Source organism: Elephantulus edwardii, unplaced genomic scaffold (assembly GCF_000299155.1).
Source record: "Elephantulus edwardii isolate Elephantulus edwardi_28Jun2011 unplaced genomic scaffold, EleEdw1.0 scaffold00006, whole genome shotgun sequence".
NCBI lineage: Eukaryota > Metazoa > Chordata > Mammalia > Macroscelidea > Macroscelididae > Elephantulus > Elephantulus edwardii.
Window position 1 is genome coordinate 4,943,835 of NW_006399756.1, and position 19,023 is coordinate 4,962,857.

General features: G+C 47.2%; 2 protein-coding genes across 2 annotated transcripts in view; one reads left to right on the forward strand and one right to left on the reverse strand.

Annotated features, from left to right (window-relative positions):
- DOCK1 (dedicator of cytokinesis 1) overlaps positions 1-19,023 on the reverse strand; it is a 460,736-nt gene that overhangs the window by 260,193 nt on the left and 181,520 nt on the right. The gene's annotated exons all lie outside the window — the stretch shown is intronic.
- The window catches only part of FAM196A (family with sequence similarity 196, member A), a 50,683-nt gene that overhangs the window by 12,629 nt on the left and 19,031 nt on the right, over positions 1-19,023 (forward strand). The window contains exon 2 of the mRNA XM_006879866.1: positions 17,654-17,725. Coding sequence (XP_006879928.1) covers positions 17,654-17,725 — 72 coding nt within the window. The remainder of the gene's footprint in view (positions 1-17,653; positions 17,726-19,023) is intronic.

Sequence of the window (19,023 nt, forward strand, 5' to 3'; positions counted from 1 at the left end):
GGACAGAAGCCATGGAACCAGCCCGGTTCAACAGTGGAAGCTTGGCTCCACTTCTCCACGAACCTTGACCTTCACTTTGGCCAGGGTCACTGGCCTCCTTCTATTAAGGAGACTGGCCTTGTGGGCTGGAATCTGAGGGAAGAGGGAAGAGAAGGATCTCAGAGAGCCATTGTGCCCAGGAGAAGCCACCTCTTAGAAGTTACTTTGTGGCAAGCTCTGGTGGCCTAGTGGCAAGAAGCAGCGCTGCACTCCCAGAGGTGAGCAGTTCTAATCCACCAGATGCTCTGCTGAAGAAGGAGGGACAATCTCCTGCTGTACCAGTCAGATCTGATTTGAGGGTACACACACAAAAGAAAAAAAAAAAGTTACTTTGTGACTGAGAAGTAGTCCCCCAACTGCTAAAATCAGGGAGGTGACGCATGGTACAGGTGAGCACATGAAGAAAAGCTTGCTGGCTTATTGTATACGTTGGTCCACTTCAGAGGATTGGAAGGTTCTTGCCATTAGTGATGTAAACGTTAACTTGCTCCGGACCATGCCCAAGGCACCATGGGAGATGGGTCAGTAGTCTCCAGAAATCTCGGCCACTGCAGCCCCATCAAGTCAGACACTGATAGCTGTGGGGCTGCCGGAGGCGGGGTCAGCCCAAAGCAGCTGGTTCTCACAGAAGTGGAAGATTTCAGAATGGAGATATGAAGCTTTGACTTTGTCTTCAGGGCAGCGGACACAAGTTGGCTTGGGTCAGTGGACAGCACAGAGCATATGGACGGTTTTTCCAGTTTTGAAAACCATGCCCACCTCAGGGCGTAGCTTCCCACATTACAAGGATGTGTGCTTTCCCTCCAGGGGCATGTTATTTAGGGAAAGTACGCTGTGGTGGTTAAGTGCCATCCAGTCAAAACAACTCGCAGCGACCCTGAACAACAAACGTGAACCGTGTCCTCCTGCACCTCGCTCACAGTCTCTGATACACTCAAGCCTTCGTTACGGTCACAAGGTCAGTCCATCCTGTTGGGGGACTCCCTCCCTTCCTCTGACTCTGCCTTCCCCAGCATGATGTATTTTTCCCAGGGGCTGGTCCCTCCTGACAACAATGTCAGAGTGTGTGAGGTGAAGTTTCACCCTCCTGGCCCCTAGGAAGTGCCCTGGTTGTACTTGTTCAAGGCCGACCGGCTTGGGTTTTGCAAGTTCAGACTAGGCAGTACTCTTCAGCAACACCGACTACCCAAAAGCTCTGATTCCTCTCCCATCATCCCTACTCACTGTACAGTTTTCAGATGCAATGGAAGCAAACAAACCATGGCTTGGATCAAGCACACTCTAGTCTTTAAACTGATTCCACAGTAGCTCTAGCCCAGCTCAGCCTAGCCTTCTGAGTCCCCTTTGACCATATATCCCAAAACCAAACACACTGCCATAAAGTAGACTGCAGCTTATTTAGGGGTCCTCCCTAGGAACCTTCCACTGGGGGTCTGGGGCTGCACAGCTTTATGGGAGGGGGACTGACTGTCTTTCTGGTACAGGGCAGTGCCTGGATTTGAACTGCTGATCTTTTGATTAGCAGTTCAACATGTAAGTTGGCTCTGGCCCCACAAGTCCATATACTTTACTATATGAACGTTCAAATAAGAGAAGAACCCTTTCTGCTCTAGGTAAATTCAACTGAGATATGTAGAACATTATAATTTCAACCATTACCTTAAAATACAGGAATCGAGGGGGGCGGGGTGGAATCCGTTCACCACAGATTGCCATTGAAATGCACAATGATTCTACTGTTTTGGCTTTTTCTCTCTTGACATTTCATCTGTTTCTTATCTTTACCAGAACAATACATGTTGACCTTGCCCCTTACCAGTCAAGTTTCTGAATCATTTTGGGTGCAAGTAATTTCCCCTTGTTCCAACTAATGCCTTTTGTATATCTGGGAGAAGTATTCAAGTTACCATCTTTTAGGACTCTGAAATGGAAGAATTGATCATGGTCTCCCTAGCATACTTTCCATTTAATTCAGAGGGCAGTAGTATATATTTTCTATAGCATATATTTATGTAACTTTGTAAACACTATTTTTAAATTCATGAAATAATAAGCCTGCCCCTCCTTAATAGGAAAAATAAAGCAAACTGTATTTGTAGGAATTTAAAATCCATTTCAGATTCTTGCTTTGGGCTTCATGTAGGTATCACACATTCTGGAAAATGTAATTTAAATAATCTTCCTGTGCAGAATGCCAAAATAGATTTCAAATGCCTCCCCAGCCTTTTAAGTTGGGAGGTGAATAAAAGGCTCACTAGTGAGCCACTAGGCAATTCTGACACCCCATTTGCAGATGAAATGAGCAATTCAAGGCATGACAGGAACGCTTATGGAATTTATGGATTTGTGTCCTGGAATTCAGATTAAAAGAAGAAGAAAGATGAAATGCAAGTTCTAGTTTTCAGACTTCTTTTTTTTCTCTTTCCTAATCCCATGGAATTTCTGGTAAGTGATGTGACAGTGATTGGCACAGTCGTCATCCCACTGGCTCTGTGGGACCTGGTGGAGCCTGTGGTCTCTCCACTCTGCCTGCCATTGGGTGCTGCCCACTCCCAACCTCCAAACAGCGGTGCCAGGAGGAAGCCGAGGCTCAGATGACTAAGGAATTTCTCCAAGGCCAGTGAGAAGTGGTGACCCTGGAGTTTACTGGTGGACTCGCCCATGTGTCACAGCCCTGAAAAGGCGACCAAGGGGTGTCCCCATGTGGTGACAAAGCAATCATTTTGCTTGCCTAGGCAAATCTGAGATCTTCCTCTTACTGGAAGAGACCTCAAAGCTCCAGCCCCAGGTCAGTAGGGCATGTGCTAGTCCGTGGTCTGCAGAGGGCATGCAGGCTGACTCACTTCATTGCATCTTAGATCACTGTGTTTCTTACAGATCGAAGGTCTGTGCCAACCAAGCACTGAGCAAGCACATAGTGCCAGTTTCCAACAGCATGTGCTCGTTTCATGTCTCCATGTCCCATTTGGTCATTCATGCAATATTTCACTTTTCACATTGAACAGACAACCTTAGCATGCCAGCGTAACGGTTCTGTGCACCCGGAAACCCAACGATCCATGCGACTGGCTTTTTATCATGGTAACTGTGGTGATCAGACATCAACCCCACATACCTCCAAGGCTGCCTGCAACATACCACTGGAGGAAGCAGAGGCCACCATTCAAAGGGGCCCCGAGAATGAAGCGACTTTCTAAGGGTCTTAAGCAGTAAAGGGAATTCTTCTGTGAAGAAGAAACTCAAGAGCTTGCTGCACAGGGAGTAGAATGCCAGGACAAAGCCCACCCAATGACACTTCTCTGGAGACCTGGCATCCCAGGCCATGTGTGACTTTGTGGAGGGACCACTACTTAGTGTCCATCTGGCTCTGAGGTCTTCAAATGCATGTCCACATTCACGTGAACAGCTGGAAGGCAAGTGTCCCCTGGAAAATAAAAACTAACCTTGAATGCATTTACAGAGCTTTGGTACCATTGTGGCTAAGTGAGGGACTATGAACCTAAAGGTTGGCTGTTCAAACCCCGGGGGGGGGGGGAGATGAGGCGTCTACTCCTTTAAGACTGACAGTTTTGGAGACCCAGTTCTGAGAGTTCTACCCTGTGCCACAGGATCTCCAGGAAGAGGAATCTCTCTGCTGCAGGCAGCGTGGGGGTTTCTTTTACCCCCTCCGGCTGCTGCTGCTTTGCATGCATTTAAAGACCACCACTGCAGAAGGCCGTCGCAAGAACTGAGCACACGGGCAAAGACAACAAAAAAAGAGCCTATTTTGGTTCAAAAAGGGGTGAAAACTTCCCATCACTGTCAGATCAGTTCCTGCAAGAGGCTGTCTCAAAAGATAAAAGTCGAGTAAATTGGACATTAGTAGGTTTTTTAAAACAATTGCATCAAAATGGAAAGATTGCATTTCTTCAGCATACAGAGCTTTAGAGCATTTGTTTAAAACTAAATGCAAGGTCAGACTTTTAGAACAAAACACAAAAATCCCTCAGAAGAGCAAGTTCTCACTGAAGATTGTTGGCCAAGCTGCTCCTCTGCACACAACCCCAAAGAGATGATAAATAAGAGAGGAAACGTGTCTCTGTATATCATTACTACCAGCGGATGCATAACAAATGCTTCCAGAGTTTCTCCCCATAAGTGGGACTGTATGTCGACCAGCTAGCTGGAGGGGAGGGGTGGGGAAAGAACAGAAATGGCAGTCCGGAGGAAAAAATCTGTCTTAACGCAGGGTGTCCACATCCCTAATCTCATTCTGGTTTGGTAGCCAATGCCACCAAAATTCATTTTCATTAATTTCCAATAAATTATAGTTTAGGCTTTATCTCTACCAGCTTAGCCCTGATTTCCTCCAGGAAAACAAGTTAATCAACATAGCTTCAGCTCAGCCCAGGAAGTTGTTTTCCTTATTAATAGCTATTCCTGGTGTTTGCAGGACATTGGATTTTGTTCAGATCATTATGGGTGTAATTTCATAACTTATTTTCTCCTTGATTTCATGAATGTATCAAACGAAAGGACATGTAAGCTTCTCTCTGATACAGTGTAGCCAGGCCGGCAGTCTACAATAATAGACTGAAAATAAAATTACCATTTCCCCAAAGTTTTTACATTGTTGTTGTTGTTGTTAAGTGTCGTCCAGTCTCGGGGGAATCATAGCGACCCTATGAAGAAGAGTCCTTTAAGCTTGGGTGCCTTTCATCCTCTCTCAAGGCTCATAGGGTTTCCGGAGGCAAGCTGTTATGGAAGTGGATGCCACTCCTCCTTCCAAGCTTGTTTTAATTGGGGAGCTCTACCCCACTCTCTGTCTGCATTGGGTAGCCAACCATTAACATATCTGACACATCAGTGACACAGTGTTCAGCCTCACAGCAACCACAAGTGACCATGATATAGCAACTTGTACACTAGGGCTATACGACCTGGAGGAATGTCTGTTTTTACATTACACACTATAAAAATTTTATTTTAAAGCACTAAAAAACCCCAAGTCCACTTCTGGATCTGTCTCGTCTCTATCTTCATGTACTTTTTTATAGTAATAGGGCAAGCACACCTGACGGTGAAGTCCATTGTTTTGTGGTTGTTACTTTTCTTATGTGTGGCTCTGTGCAGAGGGAACTGAGCAAGGGTTCTGGGACAGAGGCCTGGGGAAAGGCAAGAACAACAAGCTTGAAGGTGAGAGGAGAGAAAGAAGCAGAGTGAGAGCAAGAAAGGGGCTGCCAGCCACGTGCTCAGCACAGGGACAAGGTGACCATGTGGATTTGCATCTTTATTCCGTCTGCCGAGCTACCGGCCTCACCACTAGGATGGACCCACTTCTCTATAATGAAAACAAACCACAGCAGCTTTCTAAGTCACCCTCCCACTGTGATGGAGGCAGTTTGGTCCTTTTGATTAGCAGTCCAACATGTAACCCACTGTGCCACGAGGGTCCTTTCTCACAGCCACACCCTTCCCCAAGTGACTGTGGCATCACATCTGGAGAGTTCCCGCGTCCACAGAAGTTCACTTGTCGACACTGCTTGAAGGAAGCCCTTCAGTCACTAACAATGTTCCTCAGTGAAACCATTTAACCAGGAGCGCGTCTAAGATAAGGATGTGACATCTTCCAGAGAACCTGGCTGAGGCTCAGCCAAAGTCATTTCTTTTAATAACTGAGGGTGGAAACAAAAGGTGATGGGCCTTTCCCACTTGTGCAGGGTTGTTTAAAAATGGCATCATGGTAATCCATTTAGATGACGTTCTCACCTGATCCCGCTGGGAAGCACAAAACTGACAGTCCTATTTTCCTTTCTAGAGGGGGTTGGGGGAATCAGGCTACCAATTAGCACAGCATGATACTCGCCGGAATATGCCATTTATTTATTCATTGTCATTCATTTATTCATTACACAGAAAATTGTACTGAACATGCACACCGCCACACTCGGACGCAGACGCAGGTGGTTCACGAAGGAGAAACTCTGCCCTCATCCAGCCAACGCTCTGCTGGTGGTGGGGAGGTGAGGTCAGCGAGTAAGATGTGTGTCATGGTCCTTGGCAGGAGAGATGGGGAGATGGCCAGACAGGAAAGGGAGCAGCCAGTCCAAGTTGGGGTGGACACTCTGAAGGCAGGAACTCAGTTTTCTAACCAGTCACAGAGGCAGATGCCACAACCTTACTGATCAGAAGTGGAGAGGATTTGTAGAACTTAATGATCAAGATAGAAAGATGACAGCGTTCAGTGTGTGCTATATTGGACCATGAAAGAAGTCTCACAACTGGACCAATAAGCAACATCATGATAAATGGGGGGAAGTTCATTCTCTTTTTATCAACAATCAATACCCAATGAAAGCAGCACTCAGAAAAGCAAATGGGACAGTGGGGAGAATCTTCAGCAAAAATGTGTTTTTAAAGTGTGAAAGGGGGAAGTATGTCACCTTGATGAACAGAGAGATCCTAACGAAAGCCACGGTCTTTTCCATTGTTGTTGTTCCAATACCTGGAGGGATGTGGAAGCAAGACAGGTAGATGGAAGGAGAATGGATGTGTTCACATTGTGGGATTGGTACACGAGTTGGTGTCCACATGGACTTCCCGGAACACGGCAGTGCTGAAGGAAGCACAGCCAGTATGGTTCTCAGACGTGGCGATGGTGAGACTTTGTCCTACCCGGGACACGATGTCATGAGAGACAAGTTCCCCGAGATGACTGTTCGGGAACGCTGAGGCCAGCAGCACAGAGAATCGACACGGTGGCTGCCAGGGTACTCTGGCTATGACAGTAGGCTCAACACTCTACATAATGTCACTCTGAGTCGGAGCTGACACAATAGCACCTAACAACGGTGAAAGAAAGAGGTGGTCTTGGTGTAGGTCTTAAACTATGACAATATGGATCACACCAGCTGGGAAAATGTTGAACCCATAAACAGAGCCACTAGGGTCCCCTCATCACATGGTGGCCGTGAGTGGGAAACATCTAATTAGATGCCACAGTCCACTATGGGACGTTCTTGAAGTGACGCCCAAACAGGATGCTGGAAAACCAGCTGGAGGTCATGCAGAGAGGCTCAGGACAGAAAGGGGAAGATGGCCATCCAAGAGCCAAGGATGGAAAAGCTAACAGAAGCAGCCACATGGCAGGAATGCTGGTTTCTTACGATAAAAGCAACTCCTCCCTCTTGGAAAACGTGCTCTGGATGTCAAGTATGTGAGGACAGGATTCCCTAAGAGAGCACCGTGCATGAGAGCATGGGCAGCGGACATCTGATGGGCAGTGAGCGTGCGAGCATGGGGAAGCGACTTCTTTTGGCTCATTTACAGCAAAGCCCTCCAGAGTCTATAATCAGAACGAACTTGCAGTAACATAGACTATTGACAAGTCCCCTGAGGGATTACATGCATCTCACAGGGTTTAAGACACAGCGTCACATGCAGGGCTGATTCACCGAGACTTAACATTTCAGTGCTGAGAGGCGGAAGAATGGGACATTTACTGACTGGAGGACTTCATCCACTGCTGAAGAATTTTAGTAAGATGAAGAAATGAAGAAAAAAGATGACAACGCATAGCTCAATTTGTGAATGGGGTGTGCTTAAAAAAAAAAAATTCCTTTCCCCCTAATCTGTTTGGATTGCAACTGGCATTTTTGTTTGTCTGATGTTACCGTGATGTAGGGATTCCCAGGCTGGGCCTGCGCTATAAAGTGTGGGAAAATCTAGCTAACACATCCTCACAGAACATTCCTCCGAGTTCACCATGACTCTGAATGTCTAATTCCCTTAGCAGAGTCATCCAGGGAACCAATAGTGTGGCACCACTCAGGCAGGGCAGGGAAGAGACACCGGCCTGTGGCCATCTCATCAGACACCCCAAGTGGAGGACATGGTTCACCGCTCCACTCCTGGCCCATCCCACGGCCCCTCAGGAGAAAGACCTCTCTAGCTGCTCCTGGAAGGTCACAGCCCTGAAAACCCAGGAAGCACAGGTCCACCCACGTCACAGGTCACCCCGAGCAGGTACCTACTCTATGACAATCAACAACAGACATCCCGAAGGCTCAGAAGAACTGTAACCACCATGAGTTTGGGGGTCACTGCTACTTAGTGTCTTTCAAAACATTACATAGTTTTGGCTGTGTGGACAGAAAGAGATGCTAATAAGCCAAAGGGGGGTGACTCTAATCCTTGGCCCTCAGGCCTGGTTCTAATTGTTTTTGATGAAACAGTCTTCTAAGTGGCATAGCACTAGGCTGTCCACTTGCTGTACAGCGGTAACTCGTGGTTGCTGTGATGCTAAACACTATGACATTAATGTGTCAAATGCAAGCATGGTTACTCATGGTGGACAGTGTTTGGTGGAGCTCCGATTAAAACAAGCTTGGAAGCAGGAGTGACATTCATTTCCAAAATAGCTTGCCTCTGGAAACTATGAATGTGGAGAAACGATGAAAGTTATGTAAATGTTCAGGTCTTTCGTTAATAGGGTCACTATGAATTGTCTGCAACTCGACAACACAGTAACAGTAACAACAACTTTGTTTTCCTCTGCAAAGAATTTACTTTGACGATCCCAGACCCCCAAGGAACACAGAAGTGCTGAGCCTAACATGGCAGAAAACACAGGCTAGGAGACGGGCGGAGGCAGCTCCCGGGAGGAGGAAGTCCCAGCGCTGCCTGGGGAAGTCCACCGCCTTCCTGACCCACGTGTGATCTGACAGCTGGTTAGCAAAATTGACTTCATTTTCCCTCAACAAACTTGTATTAACTCAGATGCTTCCGAGGTGGTGGGGTTTCCATGGATATATGGAGAAAGATTTCAGCAACATTCAGTTCTGCTACCAAAGAGCTAATATGTGAAATAAGAACAACTCCAGGGTCTGACCTAGCAAATGTCTAGTGATGACTTAGAACGAAAAACAAGCCAAAGATGCTGTGGTCTTACAACACAGGAGGGGGCACTGGAAACAGCAGAACAAAGACTGCATTTTGGAATTTAATCTGCCCCAACAATGGTAGTGGTATCGTTTTATGCCTCAAATTAATATCACTTTAAGACTATTAAGGGAAAGAGCCCTTTAAGATGCTGACATAACTGATGGCTTAGTTATCAAGAAGGGACAGCTGGGGCCCAAACCTGGGCTAGAATGTAGAAGAACAAATGTTTTTGGCAGCCAGTGAGAACGCCGAAAGAACAAGAGAGATCAAAATTAAGAGCATAAATTAAACAACTGCATCTCATTATCACTGAGAGCAGAGAGCATGCCTTCTCAGTTCTCCAGCAACACCAGGCCTGGCAGAGAGCTGGAGCCACTGCACCACGACACAGCCGTGACACGAGTGCCACTGGGCAATTCCACAACCCTGAAACCAGTGTGTTAAAGGCCACACAGAAGAGGACATCCCGGGTCTCCCCATTCAAAATGCTGTGCAGCTCAGAACTTGCTGACTGGAAATCACAGGGCCATTTTCAAAGCAGAGCAGCAACAGCCCTGTGCACCCATGCAAAGCTTGGGGAAGGGGCCATGAGTTGTTACAGGGGACCAGCGTCGAGATGCTGATTGAGAGAATGCGCTTTCTGCAGCCAGACCGGGCATGCTACAACGCCCCAGCCACAGGCCACAGGAATGCAAGAAGAGAGCCTCCAGCGGAGGAAGAGAGCTGTGGCTAAGGCTGGGAGATACCTAGTGATGCATTCTCAGAATCTTTCCTGCTCTGCTACCACGCTGCCGTGGTTAAGTGTGGTCCCGCTGCAGGGCAGGATATATAGCACAAGGAACTATCTCTTCCCCACTGTCTTCACCAGAGCTGTGGTGCCCACTGTCACAGCCACTGGGCCAGACCATCTTGTGGAGGGCTTTCTCCATTTTTCACTATCTACAAGAGTGTTGAATATCCCATGGACTGCTAGGAGAACAAACAGGTTCATCCTGGAGAGGGTGAAGCCAGGCTGCTCCTTGGAGGCAAGGATTCTGAAGCTCCATCTCACATACTTTGGGCATGTTGCAAGTAGGAACCAGTCCTTGGAAAGGGACATCATGTTTGGGAGGGTGGAGGGACAGAGCAGGATAGGAAGATCCTCGATGAGATGGATCGATTCTGTGATTGGGGTGGTGGGAGGGAGTGTGTCAGAGACAGCGAGATTGGCCCAGGATAAAGCAGTGTTTAGAGCTCTTGTACATAGGGTCGTTGAGTTGCAAGCGACTCGACGGCACATAACAACAACAACAACAAACCAAATAACTATCTTCTACAGGGACTGGCCCCTCCAGATGAGATGCTCATTCGACACTGGAAATGATGGAATACAGTTAACCCAGTATTCCAAAACTAGTCATTAATATTTGATGTCATAGAATTCATTTCCATTGATCACTCTTTCTTTTCGGGGACGCGTATAAATATCTTGGATTTTGCTTCTGATCATGTGCACTGTAGGAGACATTTGTTGTTCGCTTTTCTGACCTTTCAAGCAAAGTTAAAGCATTTCTGTATCTTTGATTCAAAGTCCTTAGTCCTGCCCCTCTACCTTTATCTTCAAGGTCTCAGAGAATACCTGTCAGGGAAGAAGCTTTGGCGACCTTTCTCTGACATTTTAGAACACTCTCTGCGGCCATGCAGGGCCGAGCTACCTTAGAGCTCCTCCTGGGAACCTCAAGAAAAGCAGAGGCTGCCGGCCACTGCACCAGCTGCCCACAATCCCTGTCCCCAGCTGCCCACGATTCTTGACTGCCACCAGGCCCAGCTGCCGACGATCCCTTTACCCAGCTGTCCATGATTCTTGACTGCCACCAGGCCCAGCTGCCCACAATCCCCGTACCCAGCTGCCCACGATTCTTGACTGCCACCGCCCAGCTGCCTGTGATCCCTGCCTCTCAGCACCACTATGGTGCAGCTCCCAGGCTGAGGTTCATGGCTCTTCTTCCCTCCTGTCATCTCCAAGGCTTTGTTACAGAAATGCTGCCCAAGCTCAGTCACGTGCTTATCCGCGTTTAATTCCACTCCTAATGGCTTCTTTCTTTGGAAGTTTTCAACAACAATAGCTGAGGACTCACACTCTCCAATCAGTGCCAGAACTGGCGTGGATTCTCTAGATATGAAAGTAAATTTCTGTGTTCTGGATTTCTGTAAATTATAGTGAAAATATATACAAAACCCCAACCCAGCAGGTCAGTCATTTCTCCATGCACACTTTCTTGATTACATTCTTCAAACGGTGCTGTCCTAGTGCTAGCCTTTTCCAAAGCACTTCACCACAACATAAACTCATTGTCCCTGCTTGAATGGTCCCCCTTCCCATCTCCTCCAGCCTCCAGTGACCACTGATGATCTTCAGCTTCTAGGTATTCGCTTATTTCAAGTGAGATCATACTGTTTGTCTCTTGTGGTGGACTAACGTGGCTCCCCATCATTTCTGACATTTTGCCCATTCGGGGGCGCTCATGGAGATTCTCTTTCTCGTGCTGACTGAGCAGCAGTGCACCTATATCCACATTTTGTTAACCATTCATCTGCGGATGGACATTTGGGTGCTTCCAGTCTTTGGCTGCTGGCAGAAGTGCAGAAATTGATTATTATATTTGGAATACAATTGCAATGGCAGACCTGAAGCTGATTACTGGAAGAGCAGGAGGTAGCCAGAGCAACTGGGGAGCAGTGTGCTGACTCAGCCCTGAGCATGCCATCCGGAGAGGAAACCCTCAGGCTCAAGATGAAGGTTTATGAAGGTGGGTGTCCCAGCTCGGCTTCCTAACTGTCTTCCATAAATCACGTCTGTTTTGTTTTCTTTAAAAAGGGGTGAAGAGCTCTGATTCAGTTAACTGTAGAACTAGAAGTGACGAGAAAACTAGAATGCACCAAAGCCAGCTTGTAGTTTCTCCAATTCCCTTCTGCTTGAAACGATACAGGACAACAGCTCCTCTAACCCATGTGCTTTGACAGACTGCAAGGTCTTCGTTGTTTGGTTCAGCTTGTTGGTTGAGCTCACAGCAACCCTAGATACGACAGAACCATGGTCAAGCCCCGTGCCAGCATCACCGGCATTGCTGTGCACCTCGCCAACTTTACACCTCATGGCAATGTCGGCACAGGATGTTTCCTTGGTAACCAAAGGTCAGAAGTCTGAGTTCATCAGCTGTTGTGTAGAAGAAAGATGGGATGTCTCTTCTTCCATAAAGATACACAGCCTCGGAAGTCCTCTGAGCGGGTCACTGACAGAATGGACTCGGCAACATTGGGTTGGCCTTCCCAATGAATGCCAAAGAGCATCAAGGGAGGAGAGCTGTGAAGGAGAACCCCGAGTTACAGCTGTGATCTAGACGGATTCGGCAAGAGAGTCAATGAAACACAAAACCAAAACTGGAAAGATAGCACCTTCAACTCTTGGTGCTGTCCTTGGTTCTGAACTCAAAGTATTCTAAGCTGTGTAAAATGATAAGAGCCAACAACGCTGATAAATCATGAGAAACCAAAGAAAATGGCATAATGGCACGTGAGGCTGCAAATATAAATACACACTAAACCCCCATAATTACAATTCAGATGCTCACCATTAGAGTCAAAGAGGTTCACGTTAGGAGAGAAGGATAAACTAGAGAGCTCATAGTTTTCCTTTTCTTTCTGCATGCAACCAATATTGACTCCATCGGCGAATGCAATGGCGGACTGCCCAATTTCATGACATTAATATGGACCCAACACCTAATTTCACGACATTAATATGGACCCAACACCTAGAGGGTCCCAGGGTATCAGGCAGAGGATTGCTTACACCTGATGCTCATCAAAACAGAAAAGCAGCAGCGCCCAGCCACATGCCAGGTAAAGATGCTCCTCTCCCTGGCTTTGTGAGCAGCCTCTGAGCTCTCCTGTGCCAGGTCTAGAATCAGAAATGCCCCTTAGCCCTGCTGACAGTGGAGGAGGAAGATCTGCTCCAGGAGGTCAAAGAGTTTTCAACGCTCCTCTTCCGGTCAATGGCCATTTAGAAAGATCATCATTCCGAAGATTGTTTCTCTGATTTGTTTCCATGTTCAGAAGGAAGAAAGAGATGTATACTGAGGGAAATGCCATACTAGCACTCTGTGTTCCCTGGATTTCTTCCTCTTTATTTGGAGGATAAACTCATTCAGATGCCGCAACGTAATTATTATTGTAACCATAAAATTATCAGTGACACTAAAGCCTACAGCTTGGAAGCTCCAAGGACAATTAGATGGATTACCAGTGCAGTAAGTACAGTGGATTACATAGTTAAAAGCCTTCCATCGAGAACACCCTCCCATGTAATAAAATTTTAGCAGGCATACCCTGACTGACATTAGCTGCTGGAGGCAGGCTGTGACTTAACCACACCACACAAGGTCAACACTTGACTTTTTGCCCACAAATTAGTCTCCAGCTGGCCTCTATTTGCTGCAAACCACACTTATGAACTCCAAAGATTTGAATCTTTGCAGCAAACAACAATCCTAGCTACATGCAGAAGTCAACCCTCCAGAAAAGCCCATGGCAGCGACGTCCTCTAAACTGTTCTCAGACACAGTGGGAATAAACCTGACCATCAGTTTTTCTTCAAAATTGGCTATGACAGAGCAGCCACAGAGAAACCTCTGCACAGATGAGACCTCCTGGTTCCTCTGCATCCTGCCAGTACACATCAACCAAGCCAGGCCTCCGGACACTGGCAGTGGATCAGGTCAGTTGGGCTGGAAGCAAAGCAAGAGACAGGGATTGAAGGAAAGTGGTGGTGTAGGAGAGACCTGAGAATAAAGTCTAGAGTGCACTTCCAAGGAGTTGTACCGTCAACCCAAAGGTACACGGTTTGAATCCACTAGCTGCTTTGCAGGAGGAAGATGGGCAGTCTCCTCCCATGGGATTTACTGCCTCTGAAAACCCTCTGGCAGGCCAGCTCTGGGTCAGTTCCAATTGGATGGTGCATCTCAACAACTACCTACAAGGAGATCGCAAGTGCCTTCCCGTGAATTTAAAATAACATCCAAGGAGCTTCCAGTCTTACGTAACCTGGCCTCGTTTCCACAATCTCTGCTTGCTAACTCTGCTGGCCACTCTGGCTATCCTTTCTGCCCTGCAGACATGCCAGCATCTCTCAGCTGCAGAAAGTTCCATGCACTGGTCCTTCTGCAGGGAACAATTAACCCTGCATCTTCCCATGCCCAGTGTCCTGTTTCTTTCTCTTCAGATCTCGTTTCAGATTTCTCCTCTTGGGAGTTCTACGAGCACCAACCCTTCACAGTACTACCATTCAATTTAGCAGTGTGAAAAATGCTCTCACTGTCCCTTGGGGTGGGCATTCACTCATGCTCGTGTCCACTCATTTGTGCATACATTTGTCCATTTGCGTGTCCAATATGCATTTGTTCTTATAGACAGTCATTCTTGCTTGCACCAATGACGCACGGATGCAATCTTTCATGCACTCATTCATTCACCATGAACCCACGCATGCGTGCACCCATCCATTCATGTATCTGCATGTGGCTCTCCGTTTCTACTGCTCCATCGGGCCAGTGACTCAATCTAGTCACAAATGTCTCCTTAGGACCTGGAATCATGACACTTTGCAACTTATGTTTTACTGAAGGACTGTAACAAGGGAGAGAAATGTGTGCTTTAACAAGGTGAGAGACAGTCTTTTCAGGAAGGACACAAATTCCTAACTGAAATTTAGTCCTAGCATGCACGTGAGATGCCTGGTGCCCCCATCTGTCCACTGCCGGGCTGACTGCCCCAGGTACTGTCCTCCTGCACAGCGTGAATCCCCAGGTAGGAGCAGGGTAGTAGGAGACACCAGAAGCCTGAGGTGAGAGAATAATGAGATCCAGATAGCAAGTGACAGCGTTGTCTACGAGGCAGGGATGGTACAGGTACTGTGAGGACTCCGCACTCTTCCATAAGCCGTGTGGGAAACTCTAAGATGATCGGGGAGGGAGGCAGTGTTGGTGGCAAAAGGCTGGAGAGAGATTTTGTCCTCAAGATCCCATGAGCTTAGAATTGACACTTCTCTTGGTATCCAGAAAGTGTTCCTCAGTTAATAATTAGGAGGTGCACCCCAGTTTTGCTTCTGTTCTTGGGCAAACATCATCTGTAACTCAGTCCAAGAAGCTGACGCACATTAGCTATCTAACCCACCAGTGTTAGTACACAGGCTCGAATATTTCAATATACAGAATGACCTTGGGTAGAAATGAGTTACGGGCCAAGAACTGGCAGAGTAAGGTAGATCAGAAAAGCTGATGTGTGCACAAAACACAGGGAATGGGGAGAAGCCAATGCCATGACAAGGTAGATAGAGCCTTGGAATAGATTCATGGAAGTCGGAGCCAGGTAAGAAAGCAGAGGAAAAATGATGCTTGGAGCTTGTTGTAAAGAGGACAGGGCTACAGGGGAGAGTATGGTGAGCAAACTGCCCAGTTTTCCTCTCTGACAAAGTCAAGGGCAAAGGCTTTCAGAGATACATGGAAAGCAATGATGGAGAACTGTCAACCCAAATGCAGTGATACCATGATTCCAATTACTGTTCAAACAGAATGGCTCACAGACGATGCCAGGCTGTGAGGAAGGAGAGGGTGAATGGCTGGATGAATGAGCAAACTGGACAGAACTCAAAGGTCAAGTCTGAGTTTACCCAAGCCTCCAAGACCATCACAGCACTGAGCAGAAAATCTGTTTGTCAAATGTTTAGCAATGCACAATATAATCAGGAAAACAAAAGTCGTTTTCCATTTAAAACCTCCGAAGCATAGTAGAGAGCTCTGCAGTGTAGGTGATGAAAGACTTGGCTGGCGATGTTGACAGAGAGCCTTCGGCACCCAGGACGGCCACATTGACTTGGTAAATCGGTCCCAACAAGTTTATAAGCCAATGCAAATCAAATCGCTTCTCCTGCTTTCTGGTTCCCCTCTTTGTCCCTGGGTACAAACTAATATTTAGGGTAAAATATGTATGCTGAAAACACTGAGGAAAAAGGGCCAGTCAAGCAGGAAAGGGGTCAGTATGTCCTGGGACCTGGGCGGAGACCATGGGAAGGAGGGTCTCCCCTTCTCATCAGACCAACAATGTACAAAATTGAACTACTCTGTTAATAAACTCTGACTTAATTTGAATTGGTGACGGGAGAATTTCTACCTCTTTCTTGGCTCCTTAATTTCCTATAATTAATAAAATTCTCCAGAAAACAGCTAGAGCAAAGTAACCACGAGCTGCCCAGGGACAGTGTGAGGCCAGATCAGAGGACAGAGAGAATGACCAGCTCGGGACAGTGTGAGGCCAGTTCAGAGGACAGTGTGAGGCCAGTTCAGGGGACAGTGTGATGCCAGGTCAGAGGACAGTGTGTGGCCAGGTCAGAGGATAGTGTGAGGCCAGCTTGGAGGACAGTGTGTGAGGCCAGCTCAGAGGACAACAGACTTTTTATTTGACTCCAGAGAAAAACTATTTGGGATTTGCATGCCGAGAGGCACAAGTGAGATGATTGTATACATACCTATGTAACAATTTCCATGAAGACATTGATGGACCTGACCTTCAAATTTGTATGCCATTCAGTATTATTAATCTTTTACTATTTTAAATGATTTTAAAATGTAATTCATGTGTAGCCTATCACACTGGAACCCTGGGAGTACAGTGACTAAGTGCTCATCTGCAAACTGAAAGGTCAGAGGTTTGAGGCTCAATAGGCCCTCCATGGGAGAAAGACGGGTTGGTGGGCTTCTATAGAGACTGCAGTCTTAGCAGCCCCGCAGGCAGCTCTACTCTGCAGGGCCACCGTAACTGGACCCATTCCGAGGCTGCGGGTGCAGCCTTCGGTGCACAAGCCAGTAGCAGGTGGGCCTTGGCCCTCAGGTTGTGGTGTGCAGACCTCAGCAGGAGAGGAGGCGGCGGAATCGGAGTCAGCAGATCTGTGGCTGGCTTCCCCTGTACAGGAGAGATTCTTCACAGCTCGGTAAACAGAGGGCTGCTCGGAAATAGCCCAAACTCCCTCTGCTTATAACAAAATCAGATTATCCGCTTCATCCTGTAGTTTATGTTCATATTCTAAATTTAATTTCAATATCATCTTAGCTGTAGTCGAAGCACTGGTCGTATACAAGTGCAGGGGCGGAAGTCAGATGGGGAACATGACAGTAATTGAGTTATATCACCATAGCTTCGAATTAGAAGTATTTGCTCCAGAAAAAAGGAACCCTGGTGGTGCAACGATAAAGCACTTGGATGCTAACTGAAAGGTCAAAGCCAGAAGCCCACTCATTGAGAGAAAGATGTGGCAATCTGCGTCTGTTGTGATTGTCATTGTTGTCACGTGCCATTAAGTCAGACCAACTTACAGCTGACCGTCCGGGGGGTTTACAGAGACTATAAAATCCACAAGAGGAGAGTGCCCAGCCATCTCTCTCAGAGCAGCTGGTGGGTTCAAACCATCAACCTTTGGGTTGGCAGCATAACGCCTTCCCGCCGAGGCCACCAGAGCCCTGAGACCTCATGGGACAGCTTGATTCCATCCAGTGGGGCTACTCTGAGCTGGAATCAACTGGACATCAGTGGGTTTGGGGATGGGCTGTGGGAAGGCAGCTGCACCGGCCACGCCTTGTAACGCTCTCTTCTTCCCTCGCAGGCTTTCGTATCGGACCGGGCAAGACACAGCGAATTGTGACACCTGCAGGAACAGTGCCTGTATTATCTATAGGTATGTTCACGCTCTCCTCTTCTCCCTGGTTATGAGGAGTGATAATGTGTACCCACAAATGCAGGAGCATGTGGAGCATGCTGGGATTATGTCAGAGAGAGTAAAGGGCCTTCCTTGACCATCCGTCTAAGGCACCTCTAAGCACGTGGAGCCCAGGTGTGTCATCCAGGGATAAGGCAGTGCGTGCCCCGTTTATCTTGCAAATGCATCTCCGTGGTTTCAAGAACTGGTATAAGTTTGATGGCTTGCTCCCTGGGAATCGATTGCCATGAGCACTGAACGGTGTGTTCCGGAAGGACTGTGAAATATAACCCTGCAGAGGGTATAGATCAAAGGCTGAAAGCAAGCAGCATGTGCCAGGCAAACGGCGACGGGGCCAAGGTGCTCATCCCAAGTGTGTCCGTGATGCCAGGGCTCCTGTGGGGATGGCATTTAAACCTCTCGGAGCAGTATCTTCATGTCGAGTCCCTTGATGTTTGTTGGATTTCTTTGTGTTTTGTTGGTGGTCAGTTTCTATTTCTTGAGTTTTGTTGATTGTTTTTTTCATTTTAATTTAGAGGTTTGTTTTTATAGTACTGATAACAACAAGAATCCTGGGCAAAACCCCTGTTTACCTCGAAGCCATGGTCTAGGCTACAGAGACATGGTCACAGCCTGGGGAAGGATGCCCTTCGTTTTGGGTCTTGTTTGTTTTTCAAAAATGTCACTTTCACAAATGAAATATGAGTGCAATTAGGGTTGCTACGGTAGGATCGCGTCCTCAAATGAAGCCTGAGGGGTATTCTGAGCTGCTCTACCATTAAAGAACAATTAGAGCTGTAGTTACACAGCTAAACGTGTGTTACTGAGCCCCTCAACCCACAACCTGCAGCTAAAAAGATCTTCAAAGCTGGTTCCCTCTCACAAGAAGACAGTTATGGGGGGGAGGAACATAGGTCATCCCCAAGTTGCAACATATTTGGGTTTCTGGGAACTGTTAGGACTGTTACTTGTTAGCATGTGTTTTTAATCGTAACAAGCGCTGCATGCATTGCTATAGTATATAATTTGGTGTTACTGTTCTCATGCCAACCCTTAAAGACAAATGAAGATGGGACTTATACCTACAGTGATAATAATGAAAACTGGGGGGAGGGGGAGGGAAGAAATGAAGTGCTGTACTTACGTCAGAACTAACGTAACAATGGTGGTGTCAGAATGGAACCTCATCATAAGCCGGGGCTACCTGTTTAGCCAAAGAGGGCGAGGCCACACAGTTCCACCTGCCGCCTCTCCTAGGAGTGTGACTATGACGCTCC